The sequence below is a fragment of the Andrographis paniculata genome, unplaced genomic scaffold, assembly GCF_009805555.1.
Source record: "Andrographis paniculata isolate CXL003 unplaced genomic scaffold, ASM980555v1 Contig30END, whole genome shotgun sequence".
NCBI classification, from domain to species: Eukaryota; Viridiplantae; Streptophyta; class Magnoliopsida; order Lamiales; family Acanthaceae; genus Andrographis; species Andrographis paniculata.
Window position 1 is genome coordinate 3082040 of NW_026137563.1, and position 20015 is coordinate 3102054.

At 33.0% G+C, this 20015-nt stretch overlaps 4 protein-coding genes across 6 annotated transcripts; 2 read left to right on the forward strand and 2 right to left on the reverse strand.

Moving 5' to 3' along the window:
* The first annotated feature begins 7492 nt into the window (after nt 1-7492).
* LOC127246505 (carboxyvinyl-carboxyphosphonate phosphorylmutase, chloroplastic-like) lies at nt 7493-11630 on the forward strand. The gene is made up of 7 exons (XM_051267937.1): nt 7493-7856; nt 7952-8025; nt 10384-10466; nt 10542-10566; nt 10661-10680; nt 10775-10930; nt 11005-11630. The coding sequence occupies exons 1-7, from the start codon at nt 7618-7620 to the stop codon at nt 11380-11382; spliced, it is 975 nt and encodes a 324-aa protein (XP_051123894.1). The 5' UTR covers nt 7493-7617; the 3' UTR covers nt 11383-11630.
* Nucleotides 11631-12369: 739 nt separating this feature from the next.
* Nucleotides 12370-14058, forward strand: LOC127246891 (uncharacterized). Of its 2 annotated transcripts, none has more exons than XM_051268520.1 (5): nt 12370-12678; nt 12782-12847; nt 12920-12993; nt 13109-13311; nt 13819-14058. In XM_051268520.1, exons 1-5 carry the CDS (start codon nt 12497-12499, stop codon nt 13936-13938), a joined length of 645 nt encoding a protein of 214 aa, XP_051124477.1. In that variant the 5' UTR covers nt 12370-12496; the 3' UTR covers nt 13939-14058. The 2 variants fall into 2 exon arrangements, with proteins under 2 accessions (XP_051124477.1, XP_051124478.1); XM_051268521.1 differs by having other exon boundaries at nt 12923-12993.
* A 165-nt stretch (nt 14059-14223) lies between these two features.
* Nucleotides 14224-15472, reverse strand: LOC127246577 (probable indole-3-pyruvate monooxygenase YUCCA10). The gene is made up of 2 exons (XM_051268021.1): nt 14840-15472; nt 14224-14770 (listed from the first exon to the last, which is right to left on the reverse strand). The coding sequence occupies exons 1-2, from the start codon at nt 15470-15472 to the stop codon at nt 14231-14233; spliced, it is 1173 nt and encodes a 390-aa protein (XP_051123978.1). The 3' UTR covers nt 14224-14230.
* A 1914-nt stretch (nt 15473-17386) lies between these two features.
* Nucleotides 17387-19933, reverse strand: LOC127246913 (F-box protein SKP2A). 2 transcript variants are annotated; one of them, XM_051268564.1, is made up of 6 exons: nt 19788-19933; nt 19551-19605; nt 19107-19404; nt 18216-18564; nt 17990-18131; nt 17387-17892 (listed from the first exon to the last, which is right to left on the reverse strand). In XM_051268564.1, the coding sequence occupies exons 2-6, from the start codon at nt 19564-19566 to the stop codon at nt 17525-17527; spliced, it is 1173 nt and encodes a 390-aa protein (XP_051124521.1). In that variant the 5' UTR covers nt 19567-19605; nt 19788-19933; the 3' UTR covers nt 17387-17524. The 2 variants fall into 2 exon arrangements, with proteins under 2 accessions (XP_051124521.1, XP_051124520.1); XM_051268563.1 differs by having other exon boundaries at nt 19107-19425.
* Between the last annotated feature and the right edge of the window lie 82 nt (nt 19934-20015).

Consider the following 20015-nt stretch of genomic DNA (forward strand, 5'->3'; position numbering starts at 1 on the left):
TTATATATATATATATAAAGGTGAGATTTTACTTGTGTATTCTGAATGTTTCAATTTGAAATACATATATTTTTTTTTTATTTTGGTATAGCATAAATCTAATTTTGGGAAGTTTGCAAAGGTTCTCTACAATCAAAATATTATATTATGGTAACGATTATGAATTCTCACGTTATAAAAGAAAATAAAAAAAAAAAATATTATAGTATGTGCCGACACATGACATTGTTGATGCTAATATAGACTAATGTGTGCATCAAATGCAAATTAAATGTGGTTTTAATTAGTATATTTACTTTTAAAAAATAAATCCACGTATAGAAACTATCATGTCACTAGTTCATGTCAGTTTCGGCGATGTGTTAGTTCATGTGGCAAAATTCTAGTATTAGAACATCTTCTCAACAATTATTTCGATATAAATTTTACTTTATAAAAAACCGAAATGATAAGTAGCACCAGACACAACTAATAAGTATATATTATCCTCAATTTATTCAACACTCTTCGATATTGAATGCAGATAATATATATATATATATATATTTGTTATTTAGAGTAGCTATATTTTTGTGTCACCTTCGTATATGGGGTTTGGTAAACAAAATAATAATGTTGTTGTTTTGTAAAGAACATTTTGGTCTATAAACCAAATGCAAGATAATAAAAAAAAAAAAAAAAAAAAAAAGTACACACGATATGGGGGTGTGTTTGTTTATTGAAATTGTTTGAAAAGATAATTTTTTTATGTAATGATATAAAAAATTGTATAAATAATATTAAAATAATAAATATGTGTAATATATTAATTTATTTAAAAATATATATATTTTGGGAATGGTGGAGAACACACTTATTAAAAAGCATGAATGTTGTGTGTATGCCATTAAAAATAAGATTAATTAATTTTTCAAGTGAAGTCCTGAATTTTGTATATATATGTCATTAATGGGCTAGCCCAATTCCTTGTGGGCTTATTAAAATAACAGATGTAAAATAAATACATGTATGCATAGATGATTCTTTGATCACGATTTGGGCTGTAATTTCTCTACTAAAGTGTCACCTGTCTCTACATAAGATACCAAGATCACAAGTATATTTTTTGTCAAAATTGCGAAAATTTTATGTAAAATTCGTAATAAAATTATTAAAAAAATCGTGTTTTCAGACAAGAACTATCCAAACACATTATAATCTATTTAATTGAAATTAAATTAGAGGATGGCATGCAGGACATACATAAGAAGAAAGGGCAAATCGACAAGTGAACCAATACAACTGTACAACATATATTTAAACAATGTCACTATCAATAATTGAAAGCATTTCAGTATAAGTCACTACAAGAAAAAATTATTTTTATAACAAATTTTTTTTTTGTCTCTAAATCTATTTTTTCCGTTACTAACGACATTAAAGATGGAATTAAAAATGAAATTACATTAGCTATGTGAACTTTATGGACGGAATTCCGTTACAAATACATTATTATTATTATTTTTTTTTTTGTAGTGAGTCTACGTTACATTAATTGTATATTTCCCAACATATGTTTCATATGTACAACATTCGATAAATCGTAACAAAGGGAAGACAAAAGATTTGTCAATTATCGATTTTGAAATAGACAAATCTGTCTATAATTTGGAAATAAAACTCCAAAAATATATATATATATATATATATCTCAATATATCACAAGGGCTTTTTATTGTGTCTTAATATAAACACTATTAAATAATTTTCTATAATATCAAATTATAATTTTCTCAGTAAGTACTATACGTATATATATATTACTCAAATTATAAATTCAATTATTGAACATAAACTATTCAACACTTGCCTACAATAATTGCAATTATTACAATAAGAATATAGTGGGGTTAAGTGAAGCTATCATTACCATAATGTGAGTATATTATACGTATGCATCTAAGATATATATATATATATATATATATATTGATAGTGAAGAATATATTTTGATACCGATTAAATAATTTACTGTAACTATTGACATTAATTAAAAAAAATGATATATAGATGTTAAAGATATATTTAAAAAATATATCATATTTAATAAATTTATAAGATTCTTATCTTATTTGAATATTTGCATATCATTATAAATATACACACATTATTACGATTGAAATACAAAATTTCAATTTCATATCAACAATAAATAATATATTATCAATGTATATTATTATTCTTTGAAAAAGTAGAATTTAAAATATAATATATTAATTTAAAACAATGTGAAAGGGTGGAAGTATTATCAAATTTTAAAAGTAGTATATCATATTTAAACTATTATTATGATTATAGTGTTATCAAATTAAATAAGTAGTATATCATATTTAAACTATTATTATGATTATTTTTTTTTTATATATATATATATTTTTTTTTTACGATAACTGCCCCTATAAGCATATCCCTTCGTTTGTCCCACATGCAGATTCCGTCGCCCACCACATCGACCTAATCCAGTTACTTGCAGAATTATTATTATTATTATTATTATTATTATTATTATTATTATTATTATTATTATTATGGATTTTTTATTTTTTTTGATAATTAGGATATTTGGATAAAATCGTTATATGATTCACAAATATGTGTAATGGTTATCCTTTCGCAATTTGAATATTCCAATATATACTGTGATACAAGACATTTCTCGATACCAGCCACGTGATATGCTTAATTGGACAACATATTATTTTAATTTAATTTAATTATCATCCTGTGAAATTGAAATGCAAATATAAATTGTTTATTCTTAAATACAAGAAACAACTGATAATGGTGTGTTTTAGGAATGTATTGGTGTCACCTTAAATGTGCATGCTCCCAAGAAAGAAAATAAAAAACATATATATTGCTTTAATTTGTCAATGAATTTTAAATTTAAATGATTTATTATTATTGTCTATCAAATTGGTCAACTATTCATTCGAGGGTGTGTTCGTTTGGAAATTTAAATTTTGTATTTTCACTTTAATTAGTAAAGTTTGCCACGGTTCTTGTCCATTGCAGATTATTGGTTAGTAAGGATCCTTTTTTTTTTTTTGATTGATTTGAATATAATTTTAGATTTGATCATTTTGAAAAGATTAGTTCATTTAGATTAATAAATTTTGTTTTAGCTTGAGGGATTTTGATTACTAGTGATTTGATAATTAATGATTGGTATGATATGAATATATAATGTAATAAATATAATGGTTTATTTAAATTTAAATTAAAAAGATAAAACAAAAAAGTATTGTGATTATAAATATATTTTTAAGGGAATGTAAGAATTTTTTGTTGTAGGGAAAAATGTAATTTTTGTGGACAGATAAAAATAAATAAGCATATATTTAGTGGATAGAGAAAATAGTCATAATAATATCAGACAAAAAATATACATAAAAATGAATAGATTAATAAACTTTAATAAAATATAGTTTGAATTAAATAACTGATGATATTTTTCGATAAAAAAAAAAAAAACACAAGTAAATTAACACATTACACCCAAAATTTCAAATGATGTAAATGTAATTTATTTAAAAACGTTTTTTTAATTCTAGCGGGATGCCTTAGTTAAGGTTTGTAAAGTCTTGTAAAAAGATGTCCACGGAGCGGGTTTGGGACGGGTTCTGCTGGCCTCGACACCCGCCTTGCAAGAAAATATTAGGCTTTGTGACCCGCTCCGCTCTGCTTTCACCCGATTTCAGGACCCGCCTCGCTCTGAACCTTCCGGGTTCGAGGTCAACCTGGTAAATCTATTTTTTTTACAAAATATATAATAATAAATATTTTTTTAACAATTGAATACTAAAACAAATAACATTAAAAGTACCAAAAAAATTAAAAATAATCAAATATTATCCATAAAAATAAGATAAAAGTACATAAATACAATGCAAATATAAGAATTTAATATATCAAATAATCAATTCATTAAAGTCTTCATCTTCATCTAGCATTGCAGGAGGACAAATTTTTGATCCAACTGTCGATCCACTAGCACCTAATTAAAAATATATATACATATTATTATATTGGCGCTGGCGGCCGGTGGTGGTCGGCAGAAGACAAGTAGATGAGGATGAAAGACGACAACAGTCGTGGTTGACCAAGGGGAAAAAGAAATTAGGTATTTAGGATTGGGGCAGACAACTAATTGAGTTTTATGTTTAAAATTATTTAAATAAATAAATAATATATTTTTATTATATAAATATACATATATTAAGTATAATAATTTTATAAAATTATTGGGGAGACGACTAATTGAATTTTATATTTAAAATTATTTAAATAAATAAATAATATATTTTTAGTATATAAATATACATATATATATATATTAGTTATAATAATTTTAAAAAATATCCGGTTCGAATCCGGGTCCGAATTGGAACAGATTTTTAATAAAATTTGTAACCCGCTCCGAATCTAGGCGGATTTAAAATTTCAAATTCACAACCCGCCCCAAAACATATTATTTAGACCCAAACCCGTTGTATTAAGAGCGGATCCGAACGGGTCCGGACTAATTCGTCTCAATTGACATCCCTGGTCCTGAATTTAAATTTCCATGTGCATACACATGCACATAAAGGTTAGGCACGTGCACCCACGCGCTTGCATAGACACATTTTAAATGAAGGTGGACTATATATTATTGTTTCTTTACGGACCACAAAATTAATATAATACTTTCTTTTTTTTTTATTTATTTAGAATATCCAATTATTACAGATTTAATTTGATATTTGTGACGTTTGAGCCACATGAATTCTCTCGCTACACATGAATAAATAATAATATGTTTATTTAGAAGGAAATTACTATTTTCTCCATTGAACATGATGAAACACGCAGATGAAGTGGCCTCTCCAATGCCACGTCAACTTATGGTGCTGAGGTGGCGCTGACTAGGCATGCAGTTGCAAATGCTCTAACTGCACCCAACTGCTCATATATATATATATATTCCTACCCCCACAAGTTGCAATAAACAATGCCAAATCTGAACCCTAAATTCCACTGTCTATTCATTACACAATTGTCTAAACACACAAATAATTGGGGCAACCAGAGAGCATCATGATCCAGAATATGAATTTTCAAATACAACAACAATCACACTACATCGTGTATTTTTATATATACATACAAATTAATTGGTATCAAAACTGGACCCAATATCTATCTGTACACTACATTATTTACAATAAAATAAAAGATTCCTCCATCATTTTTCTACACCCTCTATTGAAACTGTTTTCTTTAATGTCGATCGTTGCAGGTTGTCCGATTAGGACACCATATATATATTTACAAATTCACATATATATATATATATTCAATAAAATTGCTTCTGCAGATTAGGTCGATCGATCAGATCGATCCCCACCATTTTTCTACTTATCGTGTATAAGTAACTCAAGTAAGGTAGCTAGCAAACCCTAGTTGAATTGAATTTGGACGAGAAGGTGCACCAGTCCAATCTCCACGGTAGTTAGCCAATAAATGAAAACATGCTTATTGCAATTTAAATATTATTATTATTATTTTTTTATTGTTACTAATATATTTGGTTCTTAGCAGCCATTGCTTTATGTTTTAAAAGTAATGATTATTGGCTATAAATAAATAGATGGGTGCTTTTCCACAAGTAGGGAGATCATAATAATATAATCAATTTGATTACAATTAATCCATTAATGCCACATATTTACGTCGACTTTGTTTATATTACCCCAAATTGGATTTCATTATTAATTAAATTAATTAATCCAGACTTGCGTGTAATAATATCGCACGTTGCGTGCGTCATATTGTTAGTAATGCAAGAATACGTGCATTTCCATTTGTACCAAAATTATAATTGCGTGAATTTATCCGTGTCGCTTTCGTACGGACCTTCTAGAAGTTTTTACGTAGACGGTGATTTCTTCCCCGTGATGGAACAACGACGAGGAGGACAGGAAGGATATCGGATGCATGTGCTAATTACAATTTTGGGTCTTAATTAATTTTGTTTAAATTTAATAAAGGATGCTGCTGCTGGTGCTGGTTCTGGTTCAGTGGAGCAATGATGAAGAGAGAGAGAGAGAGAGAGGAATGGAAGTAATGGATGAGCGTGCAGGTCACGTGGAAATCAATGCAAAGCACGAATTTCGAGGGAGGACATGATAGACTATACACTACAGTGAAGATCTGGACAAATTTATTTTTAATGGACACCAAACAACCTACCAACCGTGTGGAAAATACCCAAAAATTCAATATGATAATTATTTTTATTAAATAATCTAGTTATTAATATAAATAATAATTATTAATTTTATTATTTTTTTTAAAATCATAACATCATTTATTACCTTATTTACTGCTCATAAACTCACCCAGTCCCCTCACGGCTCACCTACACATACGTGTACGTGCGAGTGTGTGTTGAAATTTGGACGTCAGTGACATATGTGGCCATGTAGGTGTACACGTAATGTTCTTTTTTTTTTTTTTTACAGACATACCCCTAATATTTTTTATTTTAAGAATCTTCTTGTCGGTGGGATCGATGATGATGTTATAATTATACAATCAGTTAATGGTATGCTTTTCTATTAAAGTTTTGAATTTGGATTCAACTTTAAAATAACTCAAGTTTTAATTGTAGTAATACCTAATATAATATAAATAAATATTTTTCATGAATAAACAATATTACAAAACCAAAGCAAACCATATCCTTAATTAATTTTTATTAATTACTAGTAGCACACAAAATGACGTGGACAAAATTACGCACCGTTTTGTCTATATCCATTTTCCACTCCATTCCGTAACCACAAGTACAATCATTACACAAAATTATAATTAAATTCATTTAAATTAATCATTGTAATTAGAAAAAAAGCAAACCCAGAAAGATACTGATAGTGGAAATCGTCCAAAATATATAAAAACTCGTATACGGAAACTCCTCTCTTATCATTTTCTAAACATTATAATTAGTCATACATAAATTACATATAATATATTTAATCTTTGTTTTTTTTGTGATAAGTAATCGAACGAACGCCTCTGGTCTTATCGAATTCAATAATTAAAATTCTCACTTCCCAGTGCTGGCACTCCAGCTCCCGGCGCATCCAGGCCGTTCATCCTAAACAACCCACCCAACCAACGGCAGAGATTAATCCGTCTTCGTTCCGACCGTATCCAACAAATCCAGGTCATTTTCGTTTCTCTTATCGTAATCCCAGTTAATTTATTTAATAGTATTACGACTCTGTCTCGCTCGTACTCTTATCACGGCTTTGTTTAAAAAATACATTTTTTCTTTTACAAATCATCGAATCACATATCAATTTTTTATTTTTTAATAGAATTTTCAAAATTTTATTAACTTGTATCTAAACAAACTTCACCGTTTCTTTACCGTACATTGTACTATATATATCAGGCTTTTTTATTTCAATTACCTCACCTCTTATCAATTCTTTCACTTCTGGGCTGGTCTTTGCAGCAGCCTTTCTCTCTCTGCCTGAATTTCGCCAGTTTCAGACACCAAGACAGCATTTTTAATTTTCCCGTGACATGTCCATGATGATGCCGACAGCAGCAATGTCTCACCACACCAACGGCAATTCAGTCGTCCGCCATTACCCGACGCGCCTCCACCGTCTGATCGAGGAGGAGGGGATCGTTATGCTGCCGGGGATCTACGACGGCCTCTCCGCCGCCATTATTCAGGACACCGGATTCTCCGCCGGCTTCATCTCCGGCTACTCCGTCTCCGCCTCCTACCTCGGGAAGCCGGACATTGGATTGCTGACGTAAGCTTATTTTGGTTTTGGTCGTGATTGTAGTTAGTTTTTGGTTATTAGTTGAATGCGTGTAGTAATTGGAGTTCCTGTGTAATTAATTCCAGGCCGCCGGAGATGGCCGCCGCTGCTCGAACTATTTGCAGCGCTGCGCCGGAAATCCCCATTGTTGCCGACGCCGGTAGGGTCTTTTAACTCTTTCCTGTCTTCTCTTTGCTGGAAACAAGGTTTTTTCTTCTGTTTTTTTTTTTAAGAAAAAACAAACGCTGTTTGTCGGCCTGTCCATGTGTTGGCTAAGGGTGTGTTTCGGTGGTGTTAGAATTTTGGGTTTGGTTTTATTCGTAATAAAAATTTGAGAAAAAATTAATTTTCGTCCAAATATAAAAAATTTATTGATTTTAGTATCATTATAAATATTTTAATTAATTTTGGTTACATTATAAACAATTTTAATCAATTTTGGTCCGTATTTAAAAAAATCAATAGAAATTGCTGACATGTCACTGAAACTACACGGCCATATTGTTAAACAACCATGTATATTTCAGTATATAATTATACTTGAACATATTGTGAGACGGTCATGTATAATTCCACACGGCCTGTTTAATTTTCTGTTTTAGTCTAAATTTTTTATGTTATAATTTATTTTTTAAAAAAAAATATTTTGAATTTAAAATAGTTGATATAGTTAAAACTGACAAAATCAAAAGTAATAATAATATAATTAAAATTTATCAATTTTAATTCAAATATAAAAATTTATAAGATATATTATTTTGAAAGGTTTTGTCTAAAATTCTATTATTTATAAAAAAAAATAAAATTCTTAAAAACATCTAATTACACAACTATTTTTTAATTTTGTCTATTATAATAGTATTAAAAAATAATTTACTATTTCAATACAATTATATTTCTTCTTCCCACATAATTTGTCTCTATTTTCTATTTTCGTCCGTCCCACATAATTTGTTCTTTCCTTTTTTGAAAAATTAATTATACACTTTAATCATATTTTAAAATTTAAAATTTAATTTTTTTTAATTTTAATTAAACTATTTAGTTATCTTAATCTTAATCTATAATTATTTTTTCTAAATAATAATTATTTTTACTAATATATTTCTTAATTACTTACTAATTATATTTACCTAAATTCCCGTGTCTACAGTAATAGATCTATATTACATGGTACGGAGGGAGTATATATCTATGTTGAAATTGTATTAAAATGTAAAATTCATTTTTAATACTATAATATATAAAAATAAAAAAGTTTTGTAATTGAATGTTTTTAAGAGAATTTTTTTTTTGGTAAAGACTAGAATTTTAACAAAATCTTCCAAAAAATATACTAGATAAATATTCATATTTGAATTAAAATTGATACATTTTAATATTATTAGAATTATTATTGATATTTTTCCATTTTAACTATATCGACTATTCTAAATTCAATTTTATTTTTTAAAAAAATATAACAAAAAAAAGAAAAAATTAAGCTCAAAACAGAAAAGTATACGGCCGTGTAGAATTATACATGGTCGTATAACATTATACATTGAAATATAAGTGGCATTATAACAACGTGGGCGTGTATAATTGTACATGCCGTTTAGTTTTCAGGTCAAATGCCACGTCACCTCCGTTATGTCTACGTCAACAATTTCCGTTAGTTTTTTAATGGTGAGACTAAAATTGATTGAAATTGTTTAAAATGAGACCAAAATTGATTGAAATTGTTTATAATAGTGAGTTTTTTGTATATTTGGACCAAAATTGATAAACTTTAATTTTATTAGAATCAAAATTGATTTTTTCCCTAAAAATTTTGATTTGAAATAGTTAAATGGTAGTATAACATAAATAAGTACCGTGACAATGTTTTTATTTTTCTCAGTGTGTCCACTAAATTTATCTCATTACTAATTTTGACAAAGTACCGTAATAACATTGAATTATTACTCTTCATTCAACATTTATTTATAATAAATACCACTAATTTTATTATATTTTTTTCTTTATTTACTTTATTTTTTAACTAAATTTTCAAAAATACTCCGAACTATTTTTAATTTTTAAATAAAAAATATTAACTTTTTGTCGGACCCAAACGAGCTAATTTTATTGAAGGATTGAGTGAGTACTTTTTATAAAAACAATGAATGCCAAAAATCCTTCAATCCACGAATTTAGTTAACAAATTCGATCCACGAATTTTAGATGGGAATTATTCTTGCCACGAAATCTTTAATGGCTGAGGCTGGTGCATGTGATGGATTGGGAGTTGGGACCAATCAGTACCATATTCTTGGATCCACTCCTAAAGTTGCTGTCTTACTCTCACACCCTGTCACCAAAAATCACGTCATGAACAGCACGTGCCCAAAATACAAAAAAACAACAAAAAGGGATTGCAAAAAAGTACAAAAATAAATAAATAAATAATTCGATCACGACGAAATTCCAACGTCTGTGCATCTACACTCTTAGATGTAATAAAAGGGAATAAATAGTGATTCTTGCTCCTTCTCAGACACCGGCGGTGGCAACGCCCTTAACGTTCACAGGACCGTTAAGGATTTGATAGCTGCAGGTGCAGCTGGCTGTTTCTTGGAGGTATCTATCTATCTATCTGTCAATAACTTATTCATTTGTGTCTAAAGTATGACAAAGATAATTCATTGTTGACAGGACCAAGCATGGCCCAAGAAATGTGGTAAGTGGCTGTTCTTTACTCTGTTTGAATCAGTTTCTCTTTTGTAATGATTCTTAACTCTCACCTATATTCTTATCTTGATGTGATCCAACAGGTCACATGGGTGGAAAACAGGTAATAAGATCCACAATCAACACCTCATCATTAATCCAACCATGTAGTAATAAAAATTAAACCTCCCCTGTTTTCCCCTGTTTCTAATTTTCAGGTCATCCCTGCGGAAGAACACGCCGCGAAAATCCGGGCAGCCCGCAACGCCATCGGCGATGCCGACTTCTTCCTAGTGGCCCGAACCGATGCTCGGGGAACGTCCGAGAAACACGGCCTCGCGGACGCGATCGCGCGCGCCAACCTTTACTATGATGTGATTATTTCTCGATTCTCTTCTATCTTGTTCTGTTTTCAAAATCTAATTTATTGCAATTTAATTTCGCACAGGCCGGAGCGGATGCGTGCTTCGTCGAGGCCCCGCGTAACGAGGACGAGCTTAGGGAAATCGCGCAGAAAACTAAAGGGTACCGCGTGTGCAACATGATCGAAGGCGGCGTGACGCCGCTGTACACGGCGGAGGAGTTTAAGGCAATGGGTTTCCACTTGATGGTCCATTCGCTAACGTCGATCTACGCAGCTGCGCGGGCGATGAAGGAGTCGATGAAAACACTTAAAGAGTATGGAACTACAAGGGATCATTTACACAAGCTGGCTACATTCAAAGAATTCAATCAGCTTGTCGGAATCGAGTCGTGGGTCAACGTCGAAAAGCAGGCTACTGCCAAGAACTTCAAGCTCCACACTAACACCAACGGATCGGCTTAGTGATCTGCAACACGGCCGTGTTCGTTTGCATACTATTTATTTATATATGCTGATGTTTGTTTGTTTATATTCTTGATTTCGATTTTATGAGTTCTGAGAAAGTGTCTTCACCGTGATTGGTGAATATGTATTATTGTCTAGAGTTGGTGTATTCAGCATTCAGTTACATATCCTTATATTTAACTTGTTTTCGTGTTTGTTTGTAACAAAGTAAGGAATAAAAGGTGGGTACCTTTAATCTTCTGTCATCTTTGAAGTGTATTTTTCTAATACGATTTGCTTTCCTAGTAAATTATTATTACGAGCAGGTTATCAAAGAACAAGTTTAAAAAGGCATAGACAATTCAACCACGTGCCTGATGACGTGTCTAAATTGTTGTCCAAGAAGATACTGACAAGTTTGGGGCCCAAATCCTAACTGAACACGCATAGACTGCCCACAAGAAAATTTAAAAAGATTGAATTAGTCTTGTAAGTTCTAATAACTTGTGGGATTTAGTAATGAATCCCATTATTCAATGATCAAATGTCATGAATTCTTGATGAACAAAAAAAACCGTGTCTGCTAACACATTTGTCCTAGTGCATTCCCCATCGTACAAAAAAAAAAAATCCTATAAGCCCACAATTCTAGCTAACATCATATTCATCTTCTTACAAGATCCATCAACGCTACAATTTATATTATTATTTGGTCTTTGGATATATATTGCAAACGTGCATATTTCAACAAGGAGAGTAGTAAAAGTATTATTATTGTCGTTAGGTCGTTGATATAAATATATATATATATATATAATTAATTGTTAGATTACTACAGACTATTAATTCTAAAAATTTAATTAATTAATAATGCATGTACGTGTCTCGAGCTGATTAGAGTTACCAAGTGCTTAGATCTCCTTTAGAATGTAAACAAAATATATTAATTAAATTCAGCTTTCTCTCTCTCTCTCTCTCTTCACAAACATTTCTTGAACCTCTTGCTTATGTTGTAGTAATTGGTTTATAAAGAAGCACTTGTTGAACAATATTTTTTTCTTAGTTCCCTACAAGAAATAAATTATATTCTCGTCTTCTATATATATATTTGAGAGAGAAGAGATCATTGACGATGGCGATGATGACAAGCAACCATATTTCTTATAATCTTAGGATCCAACTTACAAAGTCCCACGCCAATACGAATTCATTTTCCTCGAATTTGTCTGTCTGTAATCTCAAACAGAACAACTCCCTCCAATCACTTACTACCTACGCAAGAATCTTGCCAAACTATCTCAAGAAACACAAAAGGTATATATATATATAATATGTATCTATGCATGCAATTAGGGTTTGAATAATTTTCTGAATAAGAACAGTAATCATCCTCAATAATCGTTTGATTTGATTTTAGGGATTTTGCAGTCCACAGCGGCATGGATTCTGCTGGAGTTCCACCTCCAGGACCTCCAAATATTTTGTAAGTTTTCATTTATTTATTATTATTTAATTAGTAAATGTTGTGAGTTGAAATTTGTACACATATATACAGCAGCTGGATTTTTGGACTGGCTATTGCAGCTGTGGTACCTTTGATCAGCTACAAATGTGGTCCAACCTTCAAAAGTAAATATATATATTTAAAAGATTAATTCAAATATAATAATTATTAAATATTATAGAAATTGAGAAAATGGAGATTAATTTAATTATACAAACGTCTGGGGTGGTGATGGAGCAGAAAAACTACTAGCGGCGCTTCAGGTGACGGAAGACGTGGCGGAGACGGTGGAGAAAGTGGCGGAGGAGGTGGAGAAGGTGGCGGAGAACATCTCCGATCATATTCCGGCCACCGGAGAACTCGGAAAGGCTGTAGACTTTGTTGAAAATTTTGCTGAGAGAATAGCCAAGGATGCTGGAGCAGTTGATGACTTTATTGATAAGGTTTAATTAAATTGTCGATTATTTAATTTCTTCTGCATTCATTCAATCAATTAATTAATTTTATTTGTACAAAATTTACTTTTTAATTAGGAGAAATTGTTATCTAGACTTAGATTTTTTGTTACATATATTTTAATTGAACAAGTCGGTTTCGGACAGCACTGCGCATATTATATTTCCTAGGAATAACTAGTTACTGTAGTGGTCATTGTCTGTATATTATATAATTACTTGAATGAAATTAATTAAGAGGTATAGTATTTGATTATAATATAATTCAGTTTTTGACCGTGGCATTAAAAAAATTGGTGTGTAAGAGTTGGAGGTAATCTTGATAATTACGACAAGATTACTATACGAGGTTTTGGTAAGTATAATTTGTTTTTTAGCCGTCAGACAAGTGACCTGTGTGTTCTGATTAATCCATTTTAATTTATTTAATTATGAGTGAATCGATAATAGTAGTATTATTTATGTGTTAATTAATTATGACGTGTCAAAACTCAGGTACAAGAGGTGGAAGGAAAGGCAGAATCGTTGGCGGAATCCATAGAGAATAAAATCGATGATCCCGCCGCCACAAAATCCAACGGTCAGGATGCAGAGGATCGAAATTTGGAGAAATAGACGGTGATAGATTATTAAATGAGCAAATAAGAAATAATAGTAACATAGGATTTATAACAGTGGGTGATGGAGAAATATAATATATGTACATCATTATTTCATGATAATTAAATTAATAAGTTGTCGTACTTTATTATGGTGTTATAAAGTTATATATAATTTTAGTTTATGCTGTAGGAAAATTCATAATGGGCTTAATATATAAAATTTTATTATCAAACTACTGGCTCTAGCTAGCCCAAAAAACATAAAAAAAAAAAAAAAAATAAAAGGACAATGGGCCTGTAGACAATTATGTTGGTTGATTCGTAATGGAGGTGGTAATATGATGAGCAATGTTGAGGGCGTCAATGGCGATCCCTTTGAGGCCTGCGCTGGCAAATCCAGTGCAGTAAATCTTCTTCTCCCCTTTCCAGTGATTTGGGGATCTCATTTTAGGCATTCCATTCTCACCAAACAGCCCTCCATCATCCTTGAGCCATTTCATGACAGTGCTGTTATATCCGGTCGCGAAGACAATGGCGTCGAACCGGCCGGTCCGACCGTCGGCGAAATGAACGTCTTCTCCGGCGATCTCCTCGACGGCCGGGAATACCTTAATTTGACGGGCTTTGATTTTGCCGACTGTCCCGACGTCGATGACCGCCGATCTGCCCTTGGACTGCTTCATCCGGAAAGGACCCTCCGATGGGCGTGTGATTCCGTACTCACTCAGGTCTCCATAAATGGCGTCTCCCAGCATCACTACAACCTCGTCCACTGTCTCCACCTCCACCCCCTTCTCCAGCAGCTCCATTCCCACCTTCACATGCTCGTCTCTAAGAACATGTACCTGCATCCATCATCATCATTTTAAAACTTCATTTTAAAAAATAAACATATTAATTACATATATATGTACGTGGCTTCGAATGACGATGGAGGTTTGGGCCCCCCAATTGGAGAGATCGAGGGCGATCTCCATGCCGGAATTGCCACAACCTACGACGAGGACACTCTTGTCCTGAAATCTCTTCCCATTTCTGTAATCCGCCGTGTGCAGCGTTTCTCCCGCGAACATCTCCAGGCCGGGGATAGCCGGAATCCGCCCCACGCTATTTTCCCCCGTCGCCACCACCAGGAACTCCGCCACGTACTTCTCCACCGCCGACGTCTTCTCCTCCCCGGCGGCAGTGTTCTCCGCCACCACAATCCACCGCCCCGCCTCCCCGTCGTACTCGGCGCTCACCACCCGACGATTGCAGACCGGATTGATGCCGAATTTCGACACGTAGCTGTCCAGGTAATCGATGAATTTGTCCTTGGGGACGTACCTCGGCGTCTCCGGCGGGTACGCCATGTAAGGAAGCTCGCAGAATTGCTTCGCTAAATGCAAGCGTAATCGATCATAGGATTTCTTCTTCCACAGTGGAGCGTAGATATCGTCCCTTTCCAGGACAATGTTCGGCACGTTTTCCATGGTCAGACACACCGATGCCGCCAGCCCCGCCGGCCCACCTCCGACCACCACCACGGTAGTTTCCTTCACCTGCATTTTGCGAGGGTTTCTAAATCAGGGTTTTCTGTACTGTGCTTTGTATATGAGAAATATATATATATATATATATATATATTGGTTTCGAACATCTGCAGTTTATTGATTTTCCTAAATAGAACAACTATATACCAATCATGGTAATTTTTTTTTTTTCAAATTCAGATGTTTATATATATATTTTTCCAACAGTATTATTTGCAATTTGAAAATTATGAATGTGTATAGCTATTTTGTTTTATTAATTAGTAACTTGGACTGATGTGTGAATATTATTATGGTGATTAAAATAAGATGAATTCCTAGCTAAATTAATTATAGTAAGCACACAAAATATAAAAGTATTAAAATAAATAGTAGCCATAATTCAATAATTTCGATTAAAATAGGGATAATAATAACAATTATTGACCGAGAAAGAGTTAATCACTTGCAATTTGATTACTGAAATTGATGAAAAATCTAATTAAGTAAATATCATAATTATATTACGTATCAATTGTTATAATAATATTGCATCATAGAAATAAAAAAAATCTGATATGGGAAATAATATGTTATGTTAGACCATTCACAATCCCTTTCAAAGCCAGTAATAGATTTGAAATCGATGATATCTATAATAATTTGAATTTGAAAAATATAATTAAATTTAATCAACTTTATACAAGATTTCATTCTAATAATTCTTTAAGAAAAATTGTAAATATAAAAATATATGCTCAACATTTAAAAATATTAGTAAAAGTGATATTAAAAATACTACTATAAGTTTACCCAATTCAACCTTCATTTAGTTTAAATAATACTAATATTACTATAAAAAAAAAATTGGGAATTTAATATAATTAAAATATTACTATAAAAAAATTGGTAATTTAATATAATTAAAATATTACTATAAGTTTACCCAATTCAACCTTCATGTAGTTATAAATTCGAAAAATCGAAATCATACACTCAACACCTATTTAATTTAGTGAAAAAATATATATTAGTGCACTTGTCAATTTACTTAACAATCTTTAGGTGTTTTTGTTTGGGCTTTGGATTTTTAGCAAATGAGTTAAATAGTAAAAAATTTTAATTTGAATCGTTGTACGACGTAATATAAATAAGTATTGATTGATATTTTGAACACAAAAATATTTTTTAGTATAATATAATAAATAAAAAAATAAGTATTTGATTTGATGTTTTTAGAAATTTTTTTTTTTTATGAATAGTTAAAATTTTTGTAAATTTCTAGACAAACACACCCGTGTATATATATATATATATAATACTCCGTGTGTCCCATTGAAGAAATTTTATTTTTTATTTTTTGTCCGTCTCAAAACATGATTACCATTTTTTAATTGTACTATCTATTTAACATAATAAATACCCTTTCAATTTACATTATATTACACAAATATCGTTACTTCTGTATTACACAATACTAACAGGAATATTTTCGTCTTTTTCACTCTAACCTATTATAATATTAAATATTAAAAAATTTACTTGCAAAAAGTAAACAACAAAGTTGCAGAATAATTCTGAGTAAAAAAATTATTTTGGTCCAAAATATGTAAATAGACAATCTATTCTTAATAAAAACTTGAAATGGACCATGGCCCTAGTTCTATTGTTTCAAATAGCCCACTTTCAGCCTGAACACCCACAGCTCCGGGAGCCCAACTACAGAAGGACCCACACTGTTCAAAGTTGGGCAGACGCACGAAGCCCCTGGACCTTCTAACCAAAAAGTAAAATTCCAAATTAAAATTAGAGCAGATTCGGAGATAGATTTTTAATTAAATTCCCCGAGTAAAAAATTTTAATATCCGTTATAAACATAAAATTTTCGACCCGACCCCACCCGACCCATTAACAAATTACTACCATATCTATCCCCATTCCATTAGAACAGAAGCAAACAAACACATCCATATCAAGATCATGGTGTCCAAAAGTCCACATAATTCGCAAATGTCTCTGTCTAAACTCCGATCACAGCCATAGATACATACACTAACCACAATAATAATAACAATATATGCACACACCTTAGTGTGCTAGATGGGGAATCGCCGCGGCGGCGGCCGGCCGATGCGCGGCGATGCAAGCGCAGTGCACGGACGTCAAGTGCAGGCAGCCGCTGATGATGAGGGAATGTCTGCCGGGGCACGTATGCAGCGCCGGGAATGAGTCGCAGACAGCCTGCACGGCCGGAGGCGTCAGCGCAGTGCACTGACTGATGTTCAGACTCATCAAACCTTCCTCCTCGTACCTCCTCGACGCCCACACCTCGTGCTTGCTCTTCACCCGGCTGTGCGCCAGTGAATACATTGCCCTGTCTGTAATGTTCTTGCAATAGTAGAGCCCCAGCGACCTCAGGTGCAGACAGTTGTTCGCCAGCGCCACCACGCTCTCATCTACAGACATCATCGATCAAATCAATAGAATGCATAAACACGAGTGTACATATACATACACACATACATATATATATATTGATAAATGTAACTGAACCTGTAATAAGAACGCATCCACACAAATCGAGAGCTCTTAAATCAGGGCAGCCGTAGGCCAAGCTCTTTACGCCTTCATCTCCGACATGGTCGCACCATCCGAGGTTCAACGACTGCAGCTGATGACAGTTGTAACCGATAGACTGCGGGGAAATATATCGTCAACAATCTCAAAAACATTCATTAAAATGCAAACAAACAAACACGGGCATCGCTACCACGCTTACCATTAACGCCCTGTCCGTTGCGGCTTTGACACATCCGCATAGATTCAAGTGTTTCAATTTTCGGCAAAAGCCCGTCAAATATCCGAGGGCAGAATCGCTGAAAGCAGAGCAGCCGCTGATGTTCAGCTTCACAAGATCAGGACAACCGCGGGCTAACGCGTACAAAGACCGGTCGGTCAGCGCAAAGCTCTTGCTGAGATCCAATTCTTGGAGGTCGTGACAATGAGCAGCAATTCTTTCGACAGCATCATCCTGTAGTTGCGGAGTGTCTTGCCGTAGAATTAGGCCCTGCAGTTTAGTGAACTTCGGAGCCAGTGACACAACCAGATTATTCATGTTCTTCTTGCACCTAACAGAAAACACTAAGTCACTCACCACCCACAGGAATTACAAACACGTAAAATTGACAGTTAAAAGACATTCAAACTTGATTCTAGATTTCCTGAGCAGCACAGAAGCAAAAGACATTACAACAATCACAAAATTACACTAAAGGATCCCAACAAGAAAGACCAAACTTGTGTCAAATCTCATTTTCGAACCAAGAACCAAAATCCCACGAACATAACCTCAATTTTTTCCTTAACAAATCAAAGATTAATAGGTGTCTCAATCAAAGAATGATACAAGCCTCAAAAAGTTATGATCATCAACTAAATCTACAAACAGGGAATCATCATTTCAATCCCCTTTCTTTCCCCTTCACAAATATCAAGAACTATTTCAGCAATAAGAAACTAAACAAGAAGCCAAAACCCATCCAATAAACGATGCAAAACAGCAGAATCACACTTAGGACCACTTCAAAACATATAAATAAAATCCACAGCAAACAGAGCAAGGAAGACACAGCATAAGGGAAAAGAAATATATAGAGAGAGAATCATATACCAATAGAGGGAGAGATGCGTGAGGCCCCAAGAAATGGCATCTCTCCAGCCATGGCAGACCCCAGAGGCCAGAATCACCGTCTGATCATCCACCAGGGACAAAATCCTCAGCAGCAGCTCCACAGGAATATCTTTCCACTCACTGATTCTCGGCCCCCCACCACCTAAATCAACACCACCGCCACTTCGATTCATGTTCTCCACACCACCAAAAACCACCAGCTTCTCAAAACTCAACCCCAAACGCTCTGTCCGCTCATTTCTCGCCGCCGCTTGTTTCTGTCTCCTTTCAGGGCAACCTGAAGAAGAAATGCTTTTTCCTTAAAAAAAGGGGGGGAAGGTAAACGAGTTCAGAAAGATCGATTAACTCTGAAATTCAACTAGTGCAGAAGAAATCAAGATTAATCATCAATGCCAGAATGCAAAATTCCGGCCACGCCACTACCTTCTTCAAAATCCATATCTTTACCCCACTTTTCCTGTTCCTTCTTCCCTTGAAACTGAAAATAAAAAATAAGAAATCGCTGATCTTAATCAATTTCTCGCAAGGGTTTCACCATACTGCCGCAATTCAACAAAACACACAGGCTCGATCACAGAAGAAACGATGAACAAAAAAGCCAGAATCGAACAGAAATTGGGAGTGCTTGTGTGCAAAGGAGAAACAGAAGGATCATCAAACCTTAAAATTTCCAACAGTCCATCGAGATGACCTCCTCCGCCTAGACGCTACCAGCGGTCTCTATATGAGAGAGAGCGGTGGAATTTAGAGAGAGAATGTGGCCGATGGAAGAAAAGTAGGCGACAAAACAACGCCACGTGTCATTTGTGGTTTACAAGGCGTTCCGTTACAAGCAAAAGCCCTAAAACTCATTCTACGTCTGATTATTATACCTTAATTAATTAGTTA

What these genes read in the sequence shown, in the direction of transcription:
- LOC127246505 (XM_051267937.1), top strand. Translation starts at nt 7,618, where the DNA reads ATGTCCATGATGATGCCGACAGCAGCAATGTCTCACCACACCAACGGC. An exon ending in CCCCATTGTTGCCGACGCCG is followed by an intron (nt 8,026 to 10,383) that starts GTAGGGTCTTTT and finishes GCTCCTTCTCAG; the next exon opens with ACACCGGCGGTGGCAACGCC. An exon ending in GCGCCAACCTTTACTATGAT is followed by an intron (nt 10,931 to 11,004) that starts GTGATTATTTCT and finishes AATTTCGCACAG; the next exon opens with GCCGGAGCGGATGCGTGCTT.
- LOC127246891 (XM_051268520.1), top strand. Translation starts at nt 12,497, where the DNA reads ATGGCGATGATGACAAGCAACCATATTTCTTATAATCTTAGGATCCAA. An exon ending in TATCTCAAGAAACACAAAAG is followed by an intron (nt 12,679 to 12,781) that starts GTATATATATAT and finishes ATTTGATTTTAG; the next exon opens with GGATTTTGCAGTCCACAGCG. An exon ending in ATGTGGTCCAACCTTCAAAA is followed by an intron (nt 12,994 to 13,108) that starts GTAAATATATAT and finishes GTGATGGAGCAG; the next exon opens with AAAAACTACTAGCGGCGCTT.
- LOC127246577 (XM_051268021.1), bottom strand. Translation starts at nt 15,472, where the DNA reads ATGCAGGTGAAGGAAACTACCGTGGTGGTGGTCGGAGGTGGGCCGGCG. An exon ending in CCATCGTCATTCGAAGCCAC is followed by an intron (nt 14,771 to 14,839) that starts GTACATATATAT and finishes TGATGGATGCAG; the next exon opens with GTACATGTTCTTAGAGACGA.
- LOC127246913 (XM_051268563.1), bottom strand. An exon ending in CAACGGACAGGGCGTTAATG is followed by an intron (nt 18,132 to 18,215) that starts GTAAGCGTGGTA and finishes ATTTCCCCGCAG; the next exon opens with TCTATCGGTTACAACTGTCA. An exon ending in TGGATGCGTTCTTATTACAG is followed by an intron (nt 17,893 to 17,989) that starts GTTCAGTTACAT and finishes TGATGTCTGTAG; the next exon opens with ATGAGAGCGTGGTGGCGCTG.